Here is a 23,130-nt window from a genome sequence, read left to right as displayed (position 1 = left end):
GATGAAAAAAAAAAAAAAAAAAAAAAAAACACACCCCAAAAGCATCTTCTTTCCGATTCCCAAATAGACAAGCAATTCCACCTGTTTGTAAACCCCCCACTTGCACTGTTAACACAAACCTCTGCGGAGAGGGACGGGGGAGCGAGGGGAGAGGGAGAGAGAGAGAGAGGCGGGCGAATTACTGCTTTGGAGTCCTTATTCTTCTACCTAGGCATGGGGGAGGGGATGGTACAAAACAATGGATACCGAGGGGCTAGGGGGAAAATCTTTTTGCCCTGCAGCCTCCTGCGTTCCGAGCTGGGGGCGGGGAGTTACACTACTTTTCCTCCAGCCCTCAAAGCCGACACGGAGATTGCCACCAGGCGTGTTTAGCAGGGCGGTCTCTGCGGCCACAACTCCTTTCACTCGGCAACACACCCAACGCCGAACCCACCACTCGTCCCGCAGGGTCTGCGAGGAGGAGACCGCTCAGCGCCGAGGACTTTGGGGTGGAGGCGCAGAGACCCCACCCCACAGCCCTACGGCCGCGCCCGCCCTCCCGCCCGCCCGCCCGCCCGGCGCCAAGCGTCCTCGCGACCCGGGCAGCCCCGCAGTCCCGGCCGGGAGGCGCCGAGAGACCGGAGCAGCCGGAGCGCGACTGACTCGCCGCCCCGGGCCCGCGCCCGCGCCCCGGCGCTGTCCCGGCCGCCCGCTCCGCAGTAGGCCCGGCCCGGCGCTGTCAGGGGGCAGCCTGCCGCTCCCCGTGTCCCGCCCGCCGGCCCCGCGCGGGCAGCGGCTCCGAGGCTCCGGCGCCCCGGGCCGTGGCACCCCGGAAAGCGGCCGCGGCGCCTCCCAGGGCCCCGACCCCTCAGGCCTCGCCCCGGCTCCGGCGGCTCGCGCCTGTCAGGACGTGTGGGCCTCCCCTTACCGACGGCCGGCCGGGCCCCCCGACAGGCAGGAAAGCAGAGAACCGGCCCACGGGCGCTCCTGTGCCGCTCCCGCCCCAGGCTGCCGTCCGGAGCCCGGACTCCACCATCCCTGCTCACCTCCTTCCTCCTCCTCGTCCTCCGCTCCCCGAGCGACGCTCCCCTGCCACCGCCCCCCCGCCCCTCCCCCACTCGCCCCGCCCCTCCACACACTCTGGCTCCAATCGCCCCGCCCCAGCCCCCTTGAGCGAGCCTGGGCATTCGCTAGGGAGGAGGGATGGGCGGAGCCAGAGCAAAAGCAGTCACCCAATCAGAGGGAAACCTTGGCGCCAGCTTCCCTGTCCCCGCCCTTTTCCTTTCCTCCGCGGCAGTGCGCGGTCTCCCGCCCACTGGGCGCCGCTGGCTAGCTCCGCCACAGAGAAAAGCCTCCAGCCGGGTAGAGAAACGACTCCCAGTCGGAAGTTACGGTTGAAGCCCAGGCAGCCATAATTGATGATGGCAGGAGGCGTTTCCTGTCACCCGTTTGACGTACGTTTTTCCTGCTTTTGGTTCCCCGTTACCCCAGGCAACAGCAGAGCGGTCTGGAAAGGGATGCACCTGTAAGTATACTTACGGAGGATGTGCACACACACAGTCCACACTGGGCGAGTTAATTCGCGATCGGGAACTGCCGGTTTGCTTGCCAGACCCTTTACGGAGCCCCTGATCGCTTACCTAGAACTACAGTTTAGGGCTTCAAAACTCCCTCGCACCGGAAGTTGCGCTTGCACTTCCTAGTAGGGTCATGGCCAGGAGGTGGGAGTAGCCGGACCCCGCCTGCGCCCCAGGGGGTGCCTCCTCTCCCAGAGCTGACGAGTGAGGTAAGTGTCCCTGACGCCCTACAGCAGGGCCGGCCAGGCCGGATGAACCGCAGGGAGGGAGCTGGGAGAAGACTAAGCGGAGGCCCCGGGCCGCTTCCGCTGGCAGAGGGTTTCCTTTCCGGCTGGTGGGGCGGTGGCCAGCCTTCCCTCCGCCCCTCTGAGGTTCCCTGTAGGGCGAGGCAGCCGGATCGGCCGCCGGGCGAGGCCAGGCCCGCAGTCCCTAGGTCTGCACAGTGGGGCACGGTGCACGCCTCCTCGAGTTCCTGTCGAGTACAGTACTTTCACTCCCTGGCCTTTAGAAACTCCAAATTTTGGGAACCAAAGAAACCGGTTTCCACCCCAGCTATCAAAGAAAAAGATGACTTCCCTGAGCCAACCCGCAAAGCAAAACCTTCCCTTTCATCTTTGATTTTTCTTCCCTTTCTGTCCTGCCTCCCCTTTCTGAGCTCTATGTAAGCTTCAACTAGAAGTCTGGGTTAGGGTATATTGAAGTAGTTAGTCCTGGGTGTTTACGATTGTGAATATCCTTTTAAAGGACATTTTAAAAATATTTAAAATGCTTTATGTGTCTCCAAGACATTGTCTCATGTAGTTCCTTCTGTGGACGTTTGGAGTCAAGAAGTCAATCGTTCTGATAACTACAGATTGGATTCCTAAAGGTGCAAGAAAAAAAAAAAGAACAATTTTCAGGTAAATTGAAATATGCTTATACCTAACCAAACGAAAATTAAAGTACAAATCTACCTTCTCTACCTATGTTCCAGAAAAAAAAATGAAGTAATCCTGTTCTCCTGAGGTTTACTGTTGTAGTCAGCTGTCACCTTTTGTGATGTGTGTCCATTTACCTGCTTGGTAATTGTTAAGATTCTGCTATGTACACATTTCTTTCCTATTCATATTCCAACTTTAGTACTATCTAGAAGTCATTTATAGGTCTGCAGTTAGGCAGACCCTAACATAAATTTGCTAAGAATTTCGAAGTTGAGAATCTGCAGAATACAGTATTCTTACAACCAAGAAAAGTGGCAATTTTGTAAAACAGAATACAGAGAATATATAAATCAAACTCCTGTCAAAGTTTTGTATTATACATGGACATTGCCACCTTAGAACTTTAGATCGTCTTCCCCTCTGCGACACTGACATTTTTAAGAAGTCATCACAGAGGTATTGTTGGAAAGGGATTCCTTTTCTTATTTCATGCAAACCAGAAGTTAGACTGGAGGCCTGACTGACTGTGTAAGTACTGGGTTCTCAGACGCAGCTCCATGTGCCGGCGCCTCCTGTCACTAGTAGAGTCCATCCCACCTGTCAAGCTGAGGGTTTGGCTTTGATTTGCCTCTGTGTGTAGAGTATTTCATAGTGCTCTAGGCTGGCAGTATAGACTGTCTCCCTTTAATAAATGTTGCTACTTTGCCTATGCTTTAAGCTGATGCAATGAAATCTACAGCAGAGTATACTGATGTCAGCATAGTTTCTTGAGTTTCAAGTCCTGGCACCCTGCAGACTGCTGTTGAAAGATGTATAGCTCTGTAATTCAAATATGTGAATCTTGATGTTATCTTGGCAGATACCAAGGTAACTATTGTCCATCTGGCCACAGTCCAATTTAGGCAATGGTATTTTCTCCCTGAAATTCTTCTGTAAGACCTCATTGGTCCTGTTGTTTCTGTGATAGCTTTCTGGTAGTAAAGATTGCGTATTAAAAATTGCAAAATCAAGATTAAACTTAGCACTTAGTTCATTAGGAACATGCCCTGCCCAGTGAATAGAGAACTGTGGGATTTAGTTTATAATCACAAGAGAAAACCGCCCAAGAACGCAGAGCTCATGTCGTTCTCCTGCCCCACACTCACTTTTCATCCTGAAAGTTAAAAGGAATCTCTTAGGTTATCGTAGAATGCTGTCAGCCATCATACAGAAAGTTAAAATAACATGTTTCAATAGTTCTTTGTATAGGAGGAAGTGTGCTCCTCTATGATTGTGAAACAATCTTAATACCGAGTTCAGGAAGGCTAAATAATATAATAGTTAAAACTAGGTTTTAGAATCAGGCCTGGATTTGAGGAATATGCCCATCCACTAGCTAAGGGTCTCTGGGCTTCAAACGAAATTTGAACAGAATTCAAGTATTATATAAAGTACTTTAGCTTGCTTCAGAGCATACCGTATGTGGTCAGAGTATGATTATTATTAACTTCTAAAGCAGTGTCTAATTTAGGCACATATTGGGCATTAAAATATTTAGAAAGTTAGTGTGTGAGAGAGAGATCGCCAAGTTCAATGTCAAACACATAAAAAGATTCTAATTCAGTGATTCTTGAGGACTTTAGGAAAAAGAATGTATATTTTTTAGTGATGACACAAGGTTTTTATACAGAATTTCTGAGATTTGAGGACTGTCATTTGAAAATGTAAACTATCTAGTTCTCTTTTCTTATATACTATGGAAATAGCTAACCAGCTATCTCAGCCACTAATTAACTTTTCACAGAGGCTATTGGTTAGTATTTTTAAGACTGTCACCTAGAACTGAATTTTGAACCAGGTATTTTATATGAGATGACGATGATTGTAACAGTGGTGTCTGCTTCTGCATCATCCAGATCTCCCATGAGCAGGGCCTCTTCTGAGGCTTGGGCACATTTCAGAAACTAGACACCACACATTTTATTAACATGAGTCTGAGTTAATTAACCAAATTGAGCATGTTGCAACACAATTATACTAGCAGATGCCAGCTAGCTACACAGAATAGAATCTACTCTGTCTCCAACTGTCTGATATCTGATGTCAGTTAGCTTCTCTACGTGAATGTTATCAGTCCATACTCTGCTGGCATACGGGCAATTGCTTAAGTAAAGCTGGGTGTTACTACTGTGTATCTGCTGGGAGGCACGTGCTCTCTGAACTTTCTCTCCCCTTTTCTTATTAGCTAATATCGGACAGTTGATAGGGGGCTGGAGGTGTGGCTCAGCAATGAATGCTTGCCTAGTGTACACAAAGACCTAAGTTTGATCCCTTGGACTGCCCTGTCCTCTGTTCCTCCAAAATCTATTCATCTATCATTCAACTTCAACTTTTGAATACAAAAGAAAAAAATTGCTATTCCCACAGTCCTATGCCATGCCCACTTGAAACTGCACCTAACCAAACTGAATTTACTTTAAAAGAGCCGACTTAATAGTCACAAAAGAATTTACTTAAAAGCCCTTACCACAAATAGCCTTTATATTATAGAATTCTTTCTGGTGCTTCAGTCTCTTAAATTAGGATTTAACTCTTATGGCCTAGTAGGCCAGATCCAGTGGTTTGCACCAGTAGTACCAGCTACTGTTGAGGATGAAGCAGGGATGAGGCCAGGAGTCCCAGAGCAACCTAAGCAACTGCATCCAGATCCTATCTCAAAGGAGGGTCAGCCAGAGTATAACTGGTGCAGTTAGACAATTCAACATATATCGCATTGGCTCTGTATTTTACTGTAGGTCAGTGTCACATATGTTTAACGGCTGAGCTGAGACGGGAAGGAGAACAGTGGGGGTAGTAAGGACTGGGGAACGTGAGAGCACATGGTTAGCAAATAAACTAGTTTGGGACTATAGGGCTGTGGCTCTATGATGTCTATATTTCTTACATAAAAACACTAGGACTTTGTTTAAAGACAATCAAAATGCTTTAAAGTATTATTATTTCTCTTGGTAAGGATCAAGTCACTTGTCATCTCTACCAAAAATTCAGCATATTATTTTTAACATACAACAGACTCCTGACCCCCTGATTACAGTCTGCTTAGGTTTCTACGCTTCACTGATCACTGAAAACCTTCAAGGCTTTGAGCCTTGATTTTATATACTGTGGTGTACATTGCTTTATATACTGTGGTGTACATTGCTTTATATACTGTGGTGTACATTGCTTTATATACTGTGGTGTACATTGCTTTATATACTGTGGTGTACATTGCTTTATATACTGTGGTGTACATTGCTTTATATACTGTGGTGTACATTGCTTTATATACTGTGGTGTACATTGCTTTATATACTGTGGTGTACATTGCTTTACCAGACATTCAAAACCACTTAAGGAGTCAGCAGTGCATGCTGCTTTAAGTCAGTTTATAAAAAGTGTTAAATCATGTTTAACCAGATCATGCCATCTTAGAGGATATGGTGTCTATAAAGGTTGAAAACGTTTGGACTTAGAAAATCCCTTACTGGAAGTGCAGAGCACGTCCATCATGCATGAAAGTTTGACTTAGAATAGGAAACCATACTGGATTTCTAGACATTGTTTTATCTACTCTTTACTTGATGCTTACAGTTTGGGATAGATAATATTCATGAGGAAATCAAGCTGCAGATTGGTTGAATGTCACTGGAGTCAGGTTTGAGTGACAGTCCCCTTTCTATCTACCACTTTTAACACTATGTCTTGCATTTTCAAGATATCTAGTGTCAGTGATGACAACTAGAATGGCTCAACTTACTGATTAGGAAAGAACACTGTGTGCTACATATATCATGTGTGACTGTGCTAAAAGATCTTCTTCTGTGGCTTGTACTCCACCGTTCCTCTCTAAACACGTGCACATTCCTGAGACTTCCTTCTGATTCACTGTCGCTTTCTTTCTGACAGCAGTCAGTGACATCAGAGCTGCCCGTTCCAATAGATTGTGAAGAGTGTATTACTTCAGCCTTCTTTAGTTCCTATTCATCGTAAGGTCTTTTTCTCTCGTCTCTCTAACATAGTAAATGTGTGTGTTTCTCTGAAGGGCCTCCAAGTTATTTCCCCAGGTGTAACATAGAGCTGAAGAGAGGACCAGGTAACAGAGTATGGTGGATCAGAGTACAAGTCCTTTCTCTTCATTTTTTCTTCACTTAACAACTATGTAATCTTAGACATGGATATTTTTTCTAGTCTTTACATTTTTCAATATATATATTTTTAGGGGATTAATGGGAGATGGTTAGTTCCAGTTTTGTTTTTTGGCTACATCCAAAGTAATTTAATTCTAAAATTAAATTTTGAGGTAATCTATCTATCTATCTCTCTCTCTCTCTCTCTTTCTCTCTCTCTCTCTCTCTCTCTCACACACACACACACACACACACACACAGTTCAGATCTCTTAGTTAATACATACTGTTTTCCACTAAACATTGATAGGTAGGTAGGTAGGTAGGTAGGTAGGTAGGTAGGTAGATAGATAGATAGATAGATAGATAGATAGATAGATAGATAGATAGATAGATAGATAGATAGATAGATAGATAGATAGATAGATAGATAGATAGATAGATAGATAGATAGATAGATAGATAGATAGGGGGTGGGGTGTTTTTCTAAGACAGTGTTTCTCTGTGTTCCCAGCAGGCCTGAAACTTACTCTGTAGACCAGGTTGACCTCAAACTCAAGAGACCCTCCTGCCTCTGCCTCCTGAGTGCTGGAATTAAAAGCCTGCTCCCCCAGCCCAGTTAGATACATTTAAACTAATCTACATTGAAGATTATTACTACGAGAGAGTGTGGTGGGAGTCTATAGACATAGTACTGTGAAGAGGACTGATCTCAGAAGCCAAGTAGGTTCTGGTCTGGTTGATAGTAGATGCGGCAATGGAAGAATAATTCTGAATTGTTCCTCTGTACTGCTTGGTACGTTTTTATCCATTAAATATTAGTAACAAGCCCCATAACTCTGCTACTAGACTCTTTCCTCAGAAACTAGTTGTGTGGCATCATTATAGTGGCACAGTATAGTAAGATTTGCTAGTATTCAGTGAGCTCATATGTGCTAGAGGTTGATATGAAGTCTTTATTTTTCACGCATTGCTATAGCATATGTGCACCACACATATACAAAATAAGCAAAATTCTGCGCTTTAGAAGACAAGGTGCTTCTCTTAACTGCTGTGTGCACTTGTCTTCTAGCACTGACCCACCACCTGTCGTTTCCACACCCTCGAGTAATCCAGTGCGCCTCGATCGTTCATTCTCATGTGCGACTGACTTCTCTGTACCTCAGTCACTGTTTCTTCCAATTGGACTGCCTAAACCTCAGTCGTGGTATCATAAGTCAATATTCTATTTCTGGGAAGAGACCCCATGACCAAAGCAACTCTTATAAAAGAAAGCATTTAACTAAGGACTTCATTAGTTTCAGAGGTTTAGTCCATTATCATCATGGTGGAAAGCATGGAGACATAGAGGCAGAAATGGTGCTGAAGTAGCTGAGAGCCAAGAGAATCTAGTCTTGACAAGGACTTTTAGAATAGCAAAGCCCACCCCACAGTGACACAGTTCTCCAAAAGGCCACCCCTCCTAACCCTTTCAAATAGCGCCACTCACTTACGACCAAACATTCAAATCTATGACACTGTGAGCCAAATCTCATTCAAACCGCTACACATGGTCTTTACTGTTCCTTCCACATTTTAATTAATACCTGCAAAATCCAATTATTTGAGCACTTCTTAGTCACCATTGATCATTTTCTTATCACCCAAAGGGAGCGCTGTATAGAATGGTAGGATATTTGAATCTCACTAAGGCAAGACAATAAACCATCTTGAATTGATCTTTATTAATTATTCAGAAAAAATATGATTTTTAAATTAGCTTTATTTGTAAGTAATGGTGTTATATCTTATCATACATGCATCTAGTATGTTGCAATAGATGCTGTGCCATATAAGTATTTTGAAACAAGTCCAAGATCAAATAAGTTTGGCAAATAATACATTTTCAGTTCTCCTGTTGCAGATTCATTACATACTTTAGTATATTGAGGTTTCAAGAGAGTCTTGGTGTGAAAAAGGGAAATGTAACTTCTTTCCTTTCCAGGCTATCTCAAATTTTAGAAACTATAAAATTCTCTCAGGTAGTCTATTACTATCTATAAGACAACATCATGTGATTTATTGTACAGTTCAGAAGTATGTGTGCCAGGGTCCACGTGTGCTTCAAGACACTAAAGACAGGGCAGGACAGAGGCAGCAAGGCTAAGAATCATGGCCGTGCAGACATTAACTTCCACTCTCAGGCTCTGATGCTGGACTCCCTGAGAATCATCTCACGTACCCCTCCCTTCACAATCACCTACCCAAAATAAGGGCATTTTCTACTCAATGTACAATTTTACTATGATTAAATGCTTCAAGGAGCAAAAGTCTCTTAGGTGCCAAAAACAATAAGTAAATAAAGCTCTTAATAAGACTGAGGACTTGGGATTATTAGAGGGGGCTGAGCTTTGACAAGACTGCCGAGTGCTCAGTTTCCAAAACTACTGATGGACACATAACTGCACTAGAAATGCAGCTCATGGTAGAACCCTTGCCTGGCATGGTAATGGTTAAATCTTAACTTACTAGTTAGTGTTCGTTAAAACTTATTAATGGGACTGGAGAAATGACCTAGTAGCTAAGAGCATCGGTTGCTCGTCCAGAGGACCTGGGTTCAACTCCCAGCACCCACATGGCAGCTCACAACTATCTGCAATTCCAATTCCAGGGGATCTAGCAACTTCACACGCATGCAGGCAAAACACCAGTACACATAAAATAAAAATAAATCTGTTTTTTAAAACTACTTATTCATGATAGATCACTATGACTTTTAGTTATATAATGTTCAAAACTTAAACAAAAAAAAATTTCCATTCTGATCTTAGTACTCATGCATGTATAAATGTAAAACATCAGACTGTGGCAATCCAAATAAATTCTCAGACATGTATCCAGGGACATACTGAGAAAGGCCTTCTTACTAACAGATGCATGGTGTATACTTTAAAGTTATAATTTAAATTTATAAATTTTTATAGCCAGATAATATAATAGTATGATCAAATATCAAGCATGAAAATGTTATGTTAGATTAAAATTGTGACAGAAATAAAGAGGTCTAGGTATGAATATAAAATTTCTAAGAAAGAACTTCATTTTTATTTTAGAATGTTAGCTACCAAATTGCTGTTTACATTGAATATTTTAAAAATTCATGTTAAAGTGTGGAAATGAAAAATGTTTGTCACTTTGAAAATGTGTAAAGTGGGGGCTGGAGAGATGGCTCAGTGGTTAAGAGCACTGACTCCTCTTCTGAAAGTCCTGAGTTCAAATCCCAGCAACCACATGGTGGCTCACCATCCGTAATGAGATCTGACGCCCTCTTCTGGTGCATCTGAAGAGAGGTACAGTGTACTTAGATATAATAATAATAATAAATCTTTAAAAAAAAAAAAAAAGCCGGGCATGATGGTGCACGCCTTTAATCCCAGCACTTGGGAGGCAGAGGCAGGTAGATTTCTTGAGTTCGAGGCCAGCCTGGTCTACAGAGTGAGTTTCAGGACAGCCAGAGCTACGCAGAGAAACCCTGTCTTGAAAAAAGCCAAAAAACAAAACAAAACAAAACAAAAAAAATTTGTAAAGTGATGAATCTAGTTTCTCCAAAATACTAAGACTACAGGTAAGAGTCTAAAGACAGCATGCTTTCATACGGTTAGGGGGGACACTTTAGAGATCTTCTCTTTCTACTCAAGGACTTCCAACTTTGTCCACACATAGGATTGATTTTGAAAGCTGTCTATTTCTTAGACAAGTCTTTCAACACTCCAAAAACAATAAAATATCTTAATGACAAAGGTTTTGTCTTCCTTTGAGTTCTCTTACATTCACTTTAGTCAATCCAGTACTATGGTTGTTTCCATACCTTCTCAGGATTGTGAACTGTACTGCCCAGTCAGAACGACATTCTCTGAAGTAGATTACAGACTTTAAAAAAAAAAAAAATCACCCTAAGAGCTTCAAACAATGGTCTACTGACATAGCATTTAGTTGGGTATTAAAAATTTAGGTTGCAGCACAGTAAGTTTACTCCTGCATTTTAATATCTCTTTCTTAATTGTCCATCGCAATCTGGACAGTTGTTTTTCATCTAAGATAATATTCTAGTCAGTGCATAGCCCATCATATGTTAACGCTTGGCCAACTGGTGACTCAGTGGCTCAGTACTGCTGAAGATTTTCTCGTTAGTGTCATCGTCACTGCAGTGCCGAATGGGCACCCCTATTCTCAAGCAGTCTACTCTCATTTTATTGCAGTAAATGTTTGGTTTAATGGGTACAGCAAAGTAGCTCTTTTAAAAAAGTTTAAACAGGCTGCTCATTTCCCTAAACCTTCTCACTATGGAAATTAACAGGCTTTTGACTTGTTTACAATTCTAAGGCTTAGCACATATACCCACACACTAAAGACTTTGCTTAAGGGCCACCCTAATGGGACCATTATGATTTTCTTACAGCTGGATTACCCTCTTCCAGCATTTCTCAGTTTAAACTTTTATCGGCAGTACTTAACTACCTTCTGTTGTTTCTCTTCCCTTATCCCCTGCTGTAGAGTCCAAAAGGCAACAGATTTTTGTTCACTGATGAACATTCGTCTGACACATGGTAGGCCCTCATTTACTGAATTGGTCATGGCAGTTTTTCAAAACACATTTCAGTAATAGTTGTTTGTCAATTTTCTCTTTTGATCCATCTGCCTCTGGTTTTGTACATATCTTACCTACACTGATAATATTTAGAAGTAGCCACAACTCCTTAGAAAACACTACACCTTAAAACACGTTCCTTTGGCTAATAGAAGACTGCTAGGAGAAAAAAAATTAATGTTTCTTCCTATTCTAGATTTCCAAGGCAGTTAATTATGAAAACTGTGGATCCTGGCCAGTGCTGGCCATTGGATCTCCACCTTGCTTATTTTAGCCCTTCCCTTCCTGTTTCTCTCCTGTCAAGGCCTAAGGAGCCTAGAACAAGAAATCAGTCCCACTAAAGGAGAAACTGCCTTAGCAAATGAGGGCACTGATCTTACCCACACCAGACCCAAAGCATTCTCTGACAGTCCTTTAGCCCCACACCCTTTTCACTTACAGTGGTTCAGTCAGAGAAATGAACATCAAGTTTCACTTTTCCTTGGGCTGTATTTCAGATGTGTGTAAGAGGTACAAACTAAAGGAAAACAGTGGGTAGTGATTTACTCACACAAAGCTAGAGCTGCTCATTCTGTAACCAGCTACAACTTAGCCTGTGATGGGAGCTTCTTGGTGATAGGTATGAAAAGTTACTATGCTTTCCTTTTCTCAAAGCCAGTCATACCCATGACAGACAGATCCGGACCTGATGCAGGCACAGGACAGGGTTTTTCGGTTGTAGCTCTGGCTGCTCTGACACTTATTCTGAAGACCACGCTGGCCTCCAGCTCCACCCGCCTCTGCTTCCCAAGGGCTGGAATTAAAGGACTGTGCCTGCTGCCATTGCCCAGCTCAGACACAGTGTTTACACTGTAATATTGTCAATGAAAAGTTTAGGGGGTTCAGTGGTTATATTCAGTTTAATTGGTGCTATGCAATGCTATTAGCCTTCAACCCAAGGAAAAAGGTTGTGATTATTAGGTACCAGGCGTAAATAGCAAGGAAGAAATGTCATAGGACTGTGCATTCTAAAGAAATTGCATAGTAGACTTACCTCATACTCAATTTATGAGCATTTGCTTTCCTGGCCTGTTCCTGACATCATCATCTCGCCCTCACAGAGCACAGAGAACAGGAATAAAGTCTGAAGATAAGTTCTGCAAAGCAGAGAGAGGTTTCCTGGGAACCAAGACATTCCAGAGTAATTTGAATGAGAGGAGAACCAGCTTGAAGGATACAAAGTATCCTTTTATTAGGAATGTCAAAGTAGTGAAACAAGAATGACAAAAAACAGAAGCAGCTTCACTTGGCTATAATTAATTTGCAGTGGGTGGGAAAGGCAGGCACCAAGCCAGCATTACTTTATAAATATTAAGTCTTGGTGGTAATGTTGTGAAAGACATATAGTAAGGTTGCATCAGTGTGGTCAAACATCACTAACTGGGTGGCACTGTCTGGAAGGGTATTTAGAAGACATCATTCTACAACTTGATCCACAATGCTTAGAGCATAGAGTATAGCAGTAATCTGGAACAAGGGTTTCTTTATGCAAGTAACATGTGCATAGATAGCCCTAACAATACTAATATAAGAGGGTAGCCTGTTCTTTTATCATCTAGCATCTCAGTAGGACTCCTGCTAGAAGCACACTTTTCTATCTCTATTCTGTAGGTTTCTGACCCACTGTGCTGCTTCCTTACATATTACAGCTGTGCATTCAGGAACTGAGTGTTATGGTATTTCCTGCTATATAGCAAAGGACTTGAAAAGTAGAAATAACCTGTTTAAGAATGTTGGGGGCTGGAGAGATGGCTCGGTGGTTAAGAGCAGCTCATAACTATCTGTAGCTCCAGTCCCAGAGGATCCGACAGCCTCACACAGACAACGTCAATGACTGTAAAGAATTTCAAAATATATTCCTGAAAAACAGTGTTAGGAATTGCTTGCGGTTACCTCCGTTTCTCTGCCTCCCTTTTCAGACGGTGATTATGTTGGTAGTGTCTCTCTTCAGGAGAAGCAATCAGTAAACCAAGATGACTTATATATAAAATGTCTTTTCTCAACTAATTTTTTTTAAAAGGCAAACAAAATTTTTTCTAAGATGGGAAGCTAGAATGTTTGATATTCCAATTCTCAATACTGAATAGAAATTAACAAGATCAGCCAGGCGTGGTGGTGCACGCCTTTAATCCCAGCACTCGGGAGGCAGAGGCAGGCGGATTTCTGAGTTCGAGGCCAGCCTGGTCTACAAAGTGAGTTCCAGGACAGCCAGAGTTATACAGAGAAACCCTGTCTCGAAAAACCAAAAAAAAAAAAAAAGAAATTGACAAGATCTATGTACACATAAAACACCTCACCGATTTTCAGGGAAGAGGATCACAGAAAACTAATGAGAAATCCGTGCAGATAATGTAGGAATTGTGGTTTCAGTTATGGTCTCTAGTTCCTGGAGAATTGTCATGTTGGTAACTGATTTCTCATCGAAGGCGCAAAAGACTGCATCCAGCACTTTACAGATGGCAGAAGTGAAGTCGATGTTCCGAGAAGTCCTTCCAAAACAAGGTATGCCTCACAAGCGCTTGGGTCTCGGGCTGCTGGAGAGTTACAAGGGGTGGACAGTGTGGCCCAGCTAATGCTGTTTCTGCAACTCTGCTGCTGTTTGCCATGTCTAGTCTATTGTACTCTCACTGTTCATGAGGAAGCTGTACAACATCCCAACTTTTCTCAGTAAAGGAGTATCTAAAAACTAAGTGCTGTTTCTTACAACTGGAACCTCTACACTCAGTGCAGGGTACAATGTGAAACTGTCAAGTGGGATTACAAGTACGATTCCAAGTTGGGGGAAAGTAACCTAAATCAAACTTAGTAAGCTAACAAGATAAACCATTCATAAGCAGCCATGTTAAATATTGCACCTTGCTGCATTTTTATGTTGTATATATACTTCCAATTAAACATATGGCACAAACAGCTACGTCATATGGCAACAGAAGAGTCTGGCATCCAAGTCCAGCTCCTGTTGCCTGACCTTGCCTGACCATAGAGAAATGTGCCTTGTGGACTGCTTTGACAATTTAGGAACAGAAACTTTTTCACTGACTGTAAGATTTTAGACTTCCATTCTGGTTGCAAATCTAAATCACCAGCTGTCTTCCTCAAATTAATTAATTTCTTATTTCTTATTAATAGGGCAGTTGTCTGTGGAAGATGTAACCACAATGGTGCTGTGTAAACCCAAGCTCTTGCCCTTAAAATCTCTGACGCTGGAAAAACTGGAGAAAATGCAGCAAGCAGCACAGGATACAGTCCGTCAACAAGAAATGGCAGAAAAGGCAACGAGCAAATAAGCCACTAGTTACCACCACTGTAGGGGATGCCCCATCTTAACCCCTAACTGTTCGTAACTAGAAACTATTCTGCATCTGCAGGCTAGAAATGCTTAAACTAGACCGTCAACATTTTAAAACACAAAATGTGGGTGTTCAAACATTGGTTTGTGTTCAAAGCAAAACTCTGAAGCAAGTTTCATGGAATTTTGAAAGTTTTTAAAATTATAAATTTCTCACTTTCTCAGTTTATTTACCATAACTACTGTTATGAATGTAAGACATTAAATGCATCTTTTATGGATGAAGGATTTATTAGAAACATGAATCTGAAAATAAACTTTAATGTGAATATATTGTTGGGCTTGTACACTACCCAAAATACACATAAGCAAGTGTGGGCCACATCATGCTGACTGCTACGGAGCCTGACCAGTGACAGCAGGAATAACCAACTGGTCTTTAGGAAACCTTCAATAGGTCTGGAGAGATGGCTCAGAGGTTAAGAGCACTGACTGCTCTCTACCAGAGGTCCTGAGTTCAAATCCCAGCAACCACATGGTAGCTCACAACCATCTGTAATGAGATCTGATGCCCTCTTCAGGTGTGTCTGAAGACAGCTACACTGTACTTAGATACAATCTTTTTTTAAAAAAAAGGACACCTTCAGCTATAGACAGAACGCTCAGGAACTAAGCTCCTAATTACACCAATGTTAAGAAACAGAGAATTACACAACTGCTACTCAAGTCCCAAATACAAACCCTGAGCTGCTTATTATAGCAAAAACTCAGGTGACATGAGCCTAAAAGAGCCGTGAAGTTTGAACACTAGAGGGTTTCTTTCTAAGAGATGGTACCTAACCCTGTAACCAAGGAACTGTTTGGAAAATTATACATGTAATGATTTTGCTGCAGTCACCAAACACCTTCAGTTACCACAGATCTTGAAACCTTGCTAATAACTAGGCTTTATAAAGAGGCTAGAGGTAACTTATTTATTGGTAGTTAAATATTGGTAATTTAGATAAATCTAAGCTTTAAGTACTTAAGAGAATGCTTTTTTAAAACACGTTACAATATAAGGGTAAGATCTATTTATATATTAGACAAATTTCACTCATTAACTCTAGTTATATAATAAACAGAAAATTAAAGTGCATGTGTATTTCCCTAGGATAACCTTAAAAGGCCTTTAACTATTACAGTTTTTAAAATGTGTAATACATGTCGGTGTGTATGCACCTGTATGCAGGTGCCCATGGAAGCACGAGAAGACAGCTGATCCCCTACACCTTTATTCTTGGCACTCAAGCCTCCCAGGCAGAAAGACTGGACTACCTAAACAATTATCAGGCCAGCCAGAGCTATAGAGCAGGTTCTGTCTCAAGAAGCAATGAAACATTTTTGTTTGGTTTGCACTGTTAGGATTGAACACAAGGCCTAGTGAGGTTTAAACAGGAAACCTAAAAGAAGTTTCAAAAGACACAATAAATGCACTCCCACTAAAGAATCAACAGTGTTTCACATGTTTTATTTTGCTGTACATTCTTGTAGAACCGGGTTCGTTTTTCCAGTTTTGTAGAAAAATAGATGTTCCAGCCACCATTTACTTAACTGTCTAATATTTAAGACCAATCAATATGTTCCCTGGAAAGATGAAAAAGTCTCATGACTAACTCGTTTTTTTAAAAATTCTTTAAAACAAAAAGTGTGTGTGTGTGTGTGTGTGTGTTTACTCTCAAAGCACAGCATTTCCACAGCAGCAGCCAACATGGGGTTTAGTAGCTTCACTCACCCCTAACTAAAGCTTTGAATAAACCAGTGATTTTACTACAAAAAACACTGTCCTTGAAAGAAAGGAGCGGCAGTCATACATGAACGTGAAACTTGGAATGATCAGGTCCTAAACATGGCACTTAGAAAGTAGCTTATCAGAACACCCACACTTCGGTGGTTCCTCTTCTGTCCCTCCATTAATTTCCCCTCAAAAAAAAAAAAAAGAAAGAAAAAGAAAAAGAAAGAAAATCCTTCAAAAAATCCCATTAAACTTAAGTTTATAAAATTTTAGAAATGCCTTGTACCCAAAACAAATTCTTTAAAAAAAAAAAAAAAAAAAAAAAAAACAATAACAAAAACAAAAGGAAAAGAAAACCTGTACTGACAACTCTTACAGTTGAGATCTGTTCTTGGTAACACCTAAGACTGTAAGAGTTGCTGTGCTCAGTAGCTCTCAGGTTTAAGACGGCCTCCATCTCCTTCACTTACAAAACGCTTTCTTCCCCTGTAGTGAAAAGAACAAACACAAAAGCACTTAAAAATGTGACTCATTGAAAAACACTAAAACCTTCACTTTTCAAAGGGGTTTTCACTAGACATATCAGATGTTTTATAAAACATCAGATAACAAGCATGTATGAGTAGCTTAAATAAATGCATGATTACTAATGGACTTTCTTCCTCTACTTGGAATTATTAATAAAAGTTAAAATAGAAAATGAAGACATTTTACTTATAGACTTTAACATTTATTTTGACCTTATTGGAAAGCAGGTGAGCCAAACAGACTTGATACAGCAGTGAGAATTAGGAAAGATAGAACTGTACAACTTCTCAAAACAGCCACCAAGATGGTTCAGAGCAGGTAAGTGCTCTTGCCAACAAGGCAGATGACCGATGCTGGGACCCGCATGGTCAAAGTAAAGAATGGATCCCATAGGCTGTGCTCTGACCTCCACATATGTACCATAACATAAGCACACAAACCCACATATAACAAGCAAATTAATGTTAACAAATAATATGGCCAAATACCTGGTTAATAACTAACTTCTCAGCCTTAGAAAAGTCCAAATCTTGAGTACAGACAACCAAATAAGAATCTACTTTCTTCTAGCCTATATGCCCCAATTGGGGAACCTTTTTTTGTTGTTTGTTTGTTTGTTTGTTTTTTCAAGACAAGATTTCTGTGTGTAGCCCTGCTGTCCTGGACTCACTGTGTATTTGTAGACCAGTCTGGCCTCGAACTCAGAAACCCTCCTGACTTTGCTTCCCAAATGCTGGGATTAAAGGCATGTGCCACCACTGAAAACTCAAACCTGTCTCCAACTGTCCAGCAACCTCCAGGAAGTGCAGAGAGACCTGTTTCAGGATGATCCCTTGGTCTCTCTCTGCTCACTAACATGCACAAACATGCAAGATCACACATACATGTATACTTAGTACAGAAAAGTAAAAATGTAAGAGACTAAAAGTCAAAGTTTTTGGTATTACACAACTGTAGGATCTATTCAAATGACTCTTCAGAAAAAGTCATAAAGCCCCAATAAAGATACAGACTTTCAAACACGAGCCTAAAAAAAAATCTTAAAAAGCAACCACAAAGTACTGAGAGAAGCTTACTGGGTTCTTGAACAGAAAGGCTGGGGACTGACTCCATTAGGAGCAGGCTGAGGCAGTAAAGGAGAGACCCTGCCAGAGTGGAGGTTTCCCTGATGCTGTATGCCACAACAGCTGCCAACAACTCCATTCCAGACATGTCTACACATTTTCTACCATCATCTTCTCTTAGTGTCTAAACTTTTTAAAGCAAGGAAGCCTACCTAGAAATAGTTTTTCTGAGAGTCTTTGCAAAACAAAAGTACTTTGCTTACATTTTTCAAACTTGAAAATGTATAGAAAATGTAGGTTTGGCTCCAACTAGATATTTAACTTATTACAAGCTTATTGATTTCATGGAGAAAAGCCCTTATCAACTCTTACATTACATCCAAAAAGTACAAATATTAATTCGCTCTGAAAAAAAATCACTCCCATCTGTAGTTTGAAGCCACTACCAAGTACATCAGAGTCCATTAGACCTTGAAGTCTAAAAAAGTCTGAATTCAAACTCTGCCTACACAGTGTCTTCATCTCCAGTCATGTCAGGAAAGACACTATTTTTCTGAGAGTCAGAATGACAAACAGCTATCTTAGCTCCCCAAGGATCTCGTTCAGTATTTTTCAATGAGAAAGTATGATTTAAATAAAGTACCTTGATGGACAAAGATCACGGAGTTGTTTGGAAATTATTCCAGCCTGAAAACATTCCTCCACAAATCTCTCAAGAACAGAGTATGAGTGTGGGACATCCAGATTAATGTCTGGGATTTCATTGTAAATTCTCTCATAGCCCTAGAACAACATTACATAGATAACTTGTTAGCCTGTGTAACAGTGTATGCCATGAAACAACCCACCAATATACCATAAATTGTCACAGTGCAACCTGGCAAAACAAGTCATATTTGAACCTTGAAAATAACGTATACTTAAAAATTCTCAAAAGAGCTCCAGGCAAAAGTCAGGCTACCTGACTACTGACTTCCCCATCTACACTTAACTATCTTGTATAAAAATATAAGATAATTTCACCAACATTTCAAAAACCACAATTTTAAATAGAAAAAAATGCAATTTAAATGCTTCATCTAGATAAAAAAAAAACTGCATCACACAAACTGAACAATCATTCTTTAAAAAGGAAAAAAAAAAACCCAAACTGTTATTTTCCAAAAATATAAAGAGCTAAAGAAAAAAAAAAACTCTGTAGGCATAATACTATACATTACATTCCCTAAAAGAAAAGTTTCATTAATAATTAATAACTCTTACTCAACTCTTATATAGCTAAAGGAGGCATAGACCTTTTATAAACGTATTTAAAATAATGTCATACATACTCTTTTCATTTGGTCTATGGTAATAGTAGAAGACTTCCACAAGGATTTTAATAAATCTAAGATCATCTTGAATGCACTTTCTCCAGTTGACTCTAAAACCATTACAATGGCCTAAAATTTGAACAGAAAAGAGTAAATAAATTTTTGGTAATCAACTTATGAGAAACTGATCCTAAAAATGTATCCAATCCCTCCTCTAACATGTAGCAATTATATAAACTTATAAATTAATATTTTTAAGGGGAAAACTTTACATTATTAAAGAAACACCAATTACTGTGGTGTAAAAGGAGGACTTGAAAATCCTCTTTGGTGTGAGACAGTAACCTTACTTCATATACAAGCTCGTGGTGAAAATGAGGTACTTCCAGTTCCTTAAGGCAGTGTTCAGCTTCAGATATATCTCCAGAGAGTAAATACTCTTTAAGCAGCATATCAATCTATTAGATTTAAAAGTTGAAATGTTAGAATTCCTCATTTTTAAAAGATGTGTACTTTTCTAAATGATATATTAACATTCACACCAATATTGAGCATAGGGATTTGGCAGAGTGGTGGCATAAAAGAACTCTCTCACAATTCAAATTAAACACCCGGGCTTCAAACGGTTCAGGTATGAAGTAATAAACAACAGCACTTGGTTTTCCAAGGAATCTCTAGTATCTCCAAGTAGGTTTTATAATATGAATGACCTTGCTTGTGACTCTTAAGACTCCAATGTAGCCTATCAAAAACAAGGGACATAGAGGCTGGAGAGTTGGCTCAGCAGTTAAGAGCATGCACTGCTCAGCAGAGAACCTGAGGTCAGCTCCCAGCACCCATTTTCCATGGCTCACAACCACCTGTAACTCCAGCTCGTGGGATCTTGCAGTTCGGTCCTCCAGGGGCACCTTAACTCATATACACATACCTACACACATACACATGATTAAATCTTTAAGAAGAGCGGACAATTTTTTAATGCCACTAGAGGGCACTAACTTAAAGTCTCATCACTTTTAGAAAGCCACAAAACATCAAGATGTTCTTAATGCAATGGAAGCCCAAAAATAAGAGATAATGGAGTGTTACTACAAGGGCAAGAATCTTTACAGTTCTCTTCCCTCTAAAACTGAGGCTTTGTAACTCAGAATCTAGAGATGTTCAGTGGGAAAGAAGAGATGGTTCAGTGCTTAAAAGTACACTGAAGGACCAAGGCTCAGGTCCCAGACCACATGGTGGCTGACTACTATCTATAAGATCTGGTGCCCTCTTCAGGACTCTGCGAGCACTGCACACATGTAGCACACAAACTTAGATGCAGGCAAAACACCCACCCAAACACATGAAAACAATAATTTGAAAAAAATAAAAACACTCAGCAATTGAACAAGAGACACAATTCTTCACCTCCGACTAAAGCTTGCATGCTCATTTATGGCTCTAGGAAAAAATGCTCAATGTTTTCTCAGCAAAAGAACTTCAACTATAAATAATCTTCCTTATATATTTTCTGAGAAAAGGGTATTTGTATCAAGTGGCAATAAGTGAATTTTGGCTGGATGAATAAAATTATTTTATCTAAATATCCTCTACTTCAACTTCTATAATATCTTCATAAAAGGTAAAGTAAAATTTTACCACTAAGCTATATTCTAATTAGAGATGTGTTTTCTTTTGGTTTTCTGTTTGTTTTTAAGTCTGTATTTGAGGCTGAGGGAATGGCTCAGTGATGAGAGTAGCTGCACTGCAAGCAAGAAGACCCAAGTTCAAAGCTCACCTCTCACATGAAGCCAGCCAGGCACGGCTGTGATAAACAACCCTAGCACTGCTGACAGAGACAAGTAGATCCCAAAAGCTCACTAAGCTACTAAGTTAAGACAATAAATAAATAAATAAATAAATAAATAAATAAATACATAGCCAGCTTCTAGTTCAGAGAGAGTCCCTGTGTCAACACAACACGGTGGAGAGTGGTGGGGAGACACAGGCACAAAAACACACACCCCATGCTGGGGGAACCACATACCACACATACACACTCACTAAGCACACACAAAGGACAGCTAGTGCAAATGTATGCCTTTTTAATATAACACATATTTAATATTTGAAGTATTTTTTACTAAAACTACAGTATATTTGTTATTTAAATGATATTTGTTGTGCCACTGAAAAAGTGAAACATGGGGCTGAAGAGGCAGCTCAGTGGTTAACAGAACCTGCAGCTCTTGTAGAGGACCTGGGTTCAGTTCCCAGCACCCACACAGTGGCTCACAACTGCCCCTAACTTTAGCTCCAAGGAATCCACGCCCCACTTCTGGCCTCAACAGACATGCTGCACAAACCGGCAGGACACATACGTATACACGTATCTTTAAAAATCACTTATTTTTTAAAAAGTGAAACTAACATTACCTGTCAGATTCAGTGCATTTTTCCAAATAATAAAATACAAACCCACATGAACACTTCCCTTGACCCTTGCTTCTATCGAAATGAGAATACACAACAATGTCATAGATTATTGGCTTTATTTCCAGTCTCTTTTTATTGAAAGATAATTCACATACTCTTAAGAGTTTAATTCCTCAAAATATCACCTTCAGAGAGTATTACCATATTAATAATATTGTCTAATACTCCATAAATGTGGCATCTCATTTTAGTATATGCGTTGAATTTCCTTTATTTTCATCATACTCTATTTTTATGCTATTACGATTTTCATTTCTGTCTATTCATTGAGTCCTAAAATACGGAGAGCTGATTTTCACGTACTGATCTATAGTGTGGTTTGGGTTTTGGAGTTCTTTTTCAGACTTACCCGGATCCTCTAATCTACGCGCCACTTTGACTGAGAACAGAGCTACCTCTGCATCTTCCTTTCCAGTCAGGATGTCCTTTATTGCACTTCCTTGCCTAATATCCCTAGCATATTAACAAACTCATATTTTTTTCTTATAATTCTTCAAATTTTTTGTTTTTTTTAAATCTTTTAAAAAATAAAATCTTTTATTTTGAATTTTTTTAAAGTTTCCAACTTCATAAATCAGTCATAACCTATCTATTCTAACATAGGTAAAAGCAAAAATGTTAATTTCTTTACCCATCTGAACTGCTTAACGCACGGACACGCGCGAGCACACACACACACACACACACACACACACAAACGCATGCACACGCGCGCACGCGTGCACACACACACATATGAATGAGACTGAGGAGACAGCTCAGTCAATTAAGTGCTTGTTATACAAGCTTAATGACCTTAGTTTGATTTTTGTAACCCAGGTAAAAACCTGGGTTTGGTCTGCTTATAATCTCAGGAATTAGAGGCTCACTGTCTAGCCACCCTAGCTCATAGGGTAGGTCTCAGTGAAAGACTGTCTCAAAAAACAAAGTGACATTTCTTTTTTTTTTTTTTGGTTTTTCGAGACAGGATTTCTCTGCGTAGCTCTGGCTGTCCTGGAACTCACTCTGTAGACCAGGATGGCCTCGAACTCAGAAATCCGCCTGCCTCTGCCTCCCGAGTGCTGGGATTAAAGGCGTGCGCCACCACCACCCGGCCAAAGTGGCATTTCTAAGAAATAAGACTTGAGGTTGACCTCTGGACAAGCACACACACACACACACACACACACACACACACACACACACAACGAGAAGGAAAGCACTAAGCCAGCACATAGCCCACGGCGCTGTCTGCAGTCTCGAGATGTGCAGTTAGACCCTACAGTTCCCATTGTTACAGAACAGAGAGAACCCACAGGAAGCAAACCTTGCACTTTTATGACGTGACTCAATCACTTTACTTTCTTCTAGCAAATAGCATGAGCACCCACACTTATGAAGCTCTGCCACTCTGGTCTA

General features: G+C 40.9%; 3 protein-coding genes across 18 annotated transcripts in view; 1 reads left to right on the top strand and 2 right to left on the bottom strand.

Annotated features, from left to right (window-relative positions):
- Shoc2 (Shoc2, leucine rich repeat scaffold protein) overlaps nt 1–1,689 on the bottom strand; it is an 89,049-nt gene extending 87,360 nt beyond the window's left edge. For 2 of the 6 annotated variants that reach the window (NM_001355242.1, NM_019658.6), the window contains exon 1: nt 908–1,045. The gene's annotated coding sequence lies outside the window, so the exon portion shown is untranslated. The other 4 variants (XM_006527228.4, NM_001168505.1, XM_011247299.3 and 1 more) reach the window with 4 other exon arrangements.
- On the top strand, nt 1,294–16,265 carry Bbip1 (BBSome interacting protein 1). Of its 5 annotated transcripts, none has more exons than NM_001195348.1 (4): nt 1,294–1,504; nt 2,342–2,455; nt 13,716–13,791; nt 14,419–16,265. In NM_001195348.1, the coding sequence occupies exons 3-4, from the start codon at nt 13,746–13,748 to the stop codon at nt 14,574–14,576; spliced, it is 204 nt and encodes a 67-aa protein (NP_001182277.1). In that variant the 5' UTR covers nt 1,294–1,504; nt 2,342–2,455; nt 13,716–13,745; the 3' UTR covers nt 14,577–16,265. The 5 variants fall into 5 exon arrangements, with proteins under 5 accessions (NP_001182277.1, NP_001182267.1, XP_006526610.1 ...); NM_001195338.1 differs by having other exon boundaries at nt 1,294–1,765; XM_006526547.3 differs by lacking the exon at nt 1,294–1,504 and adding an exon at nt 1,676–1,765 and having other exon boundaries at nt 13,660–13,791; nt 14,419–16,071.
- Nucleotides 8,329–23,130, bottom strand: part of Pdcd4 (programmed cell death 4) — a 45,362-nt gene continuing 30,560 nt past the window's right edge. For 3 of the 7 annotated variants that reach the window (XM_006526762.4, XM_030250770.1, XM_030250769.1), the window contains exons 9-13: nt 19,608–19,715; nt 19,276–19,386; nt 18,588–18,727; nt 16,729–16,838; nt 16,068–16,204 (exon numbers count right to left, since the gene is read on the bottom strand). In XM_006526762.4, the coding sequence (XP_006526825.1) occupies nt 16,778–16,838; nt 18,588–18,727; nt 19,276–19,386; nt 19,608–19,715 (420 nt within the window). In that variant the 3' untranslated portion in view covers nt 16,068–16,204; nt 16,729–16,777. Of the gene's footprint in view, nt 13,824–16,059; nt 16,839–18,587; nt 18,728–19,275; nt 19,387–19,607; nt 19,716–23,130 lie in introns of those variants that run through there. The other 4 variants (NM_011050.4, NM_001168491.1, XM_030250768.1 and 1 more) reach the window with 3 other exon arrangements.

The sequence above is a fragment of the Mus musculus genome, chromosome 19, assembly GCF_000001635.26.
Source record: "Mus musculus strain C57BL/6J chromosome 19, GRCm38.p6 C57BL/6J".
Lineage (NCBI taxonomy): Eukaryota > Metazoa > Chordata > Mammalia > Rodentia > Muridae > Mus > Mus musculus.
This window is presented reverse-complemented; position numbering and strand designations above follow the sequence as displayed.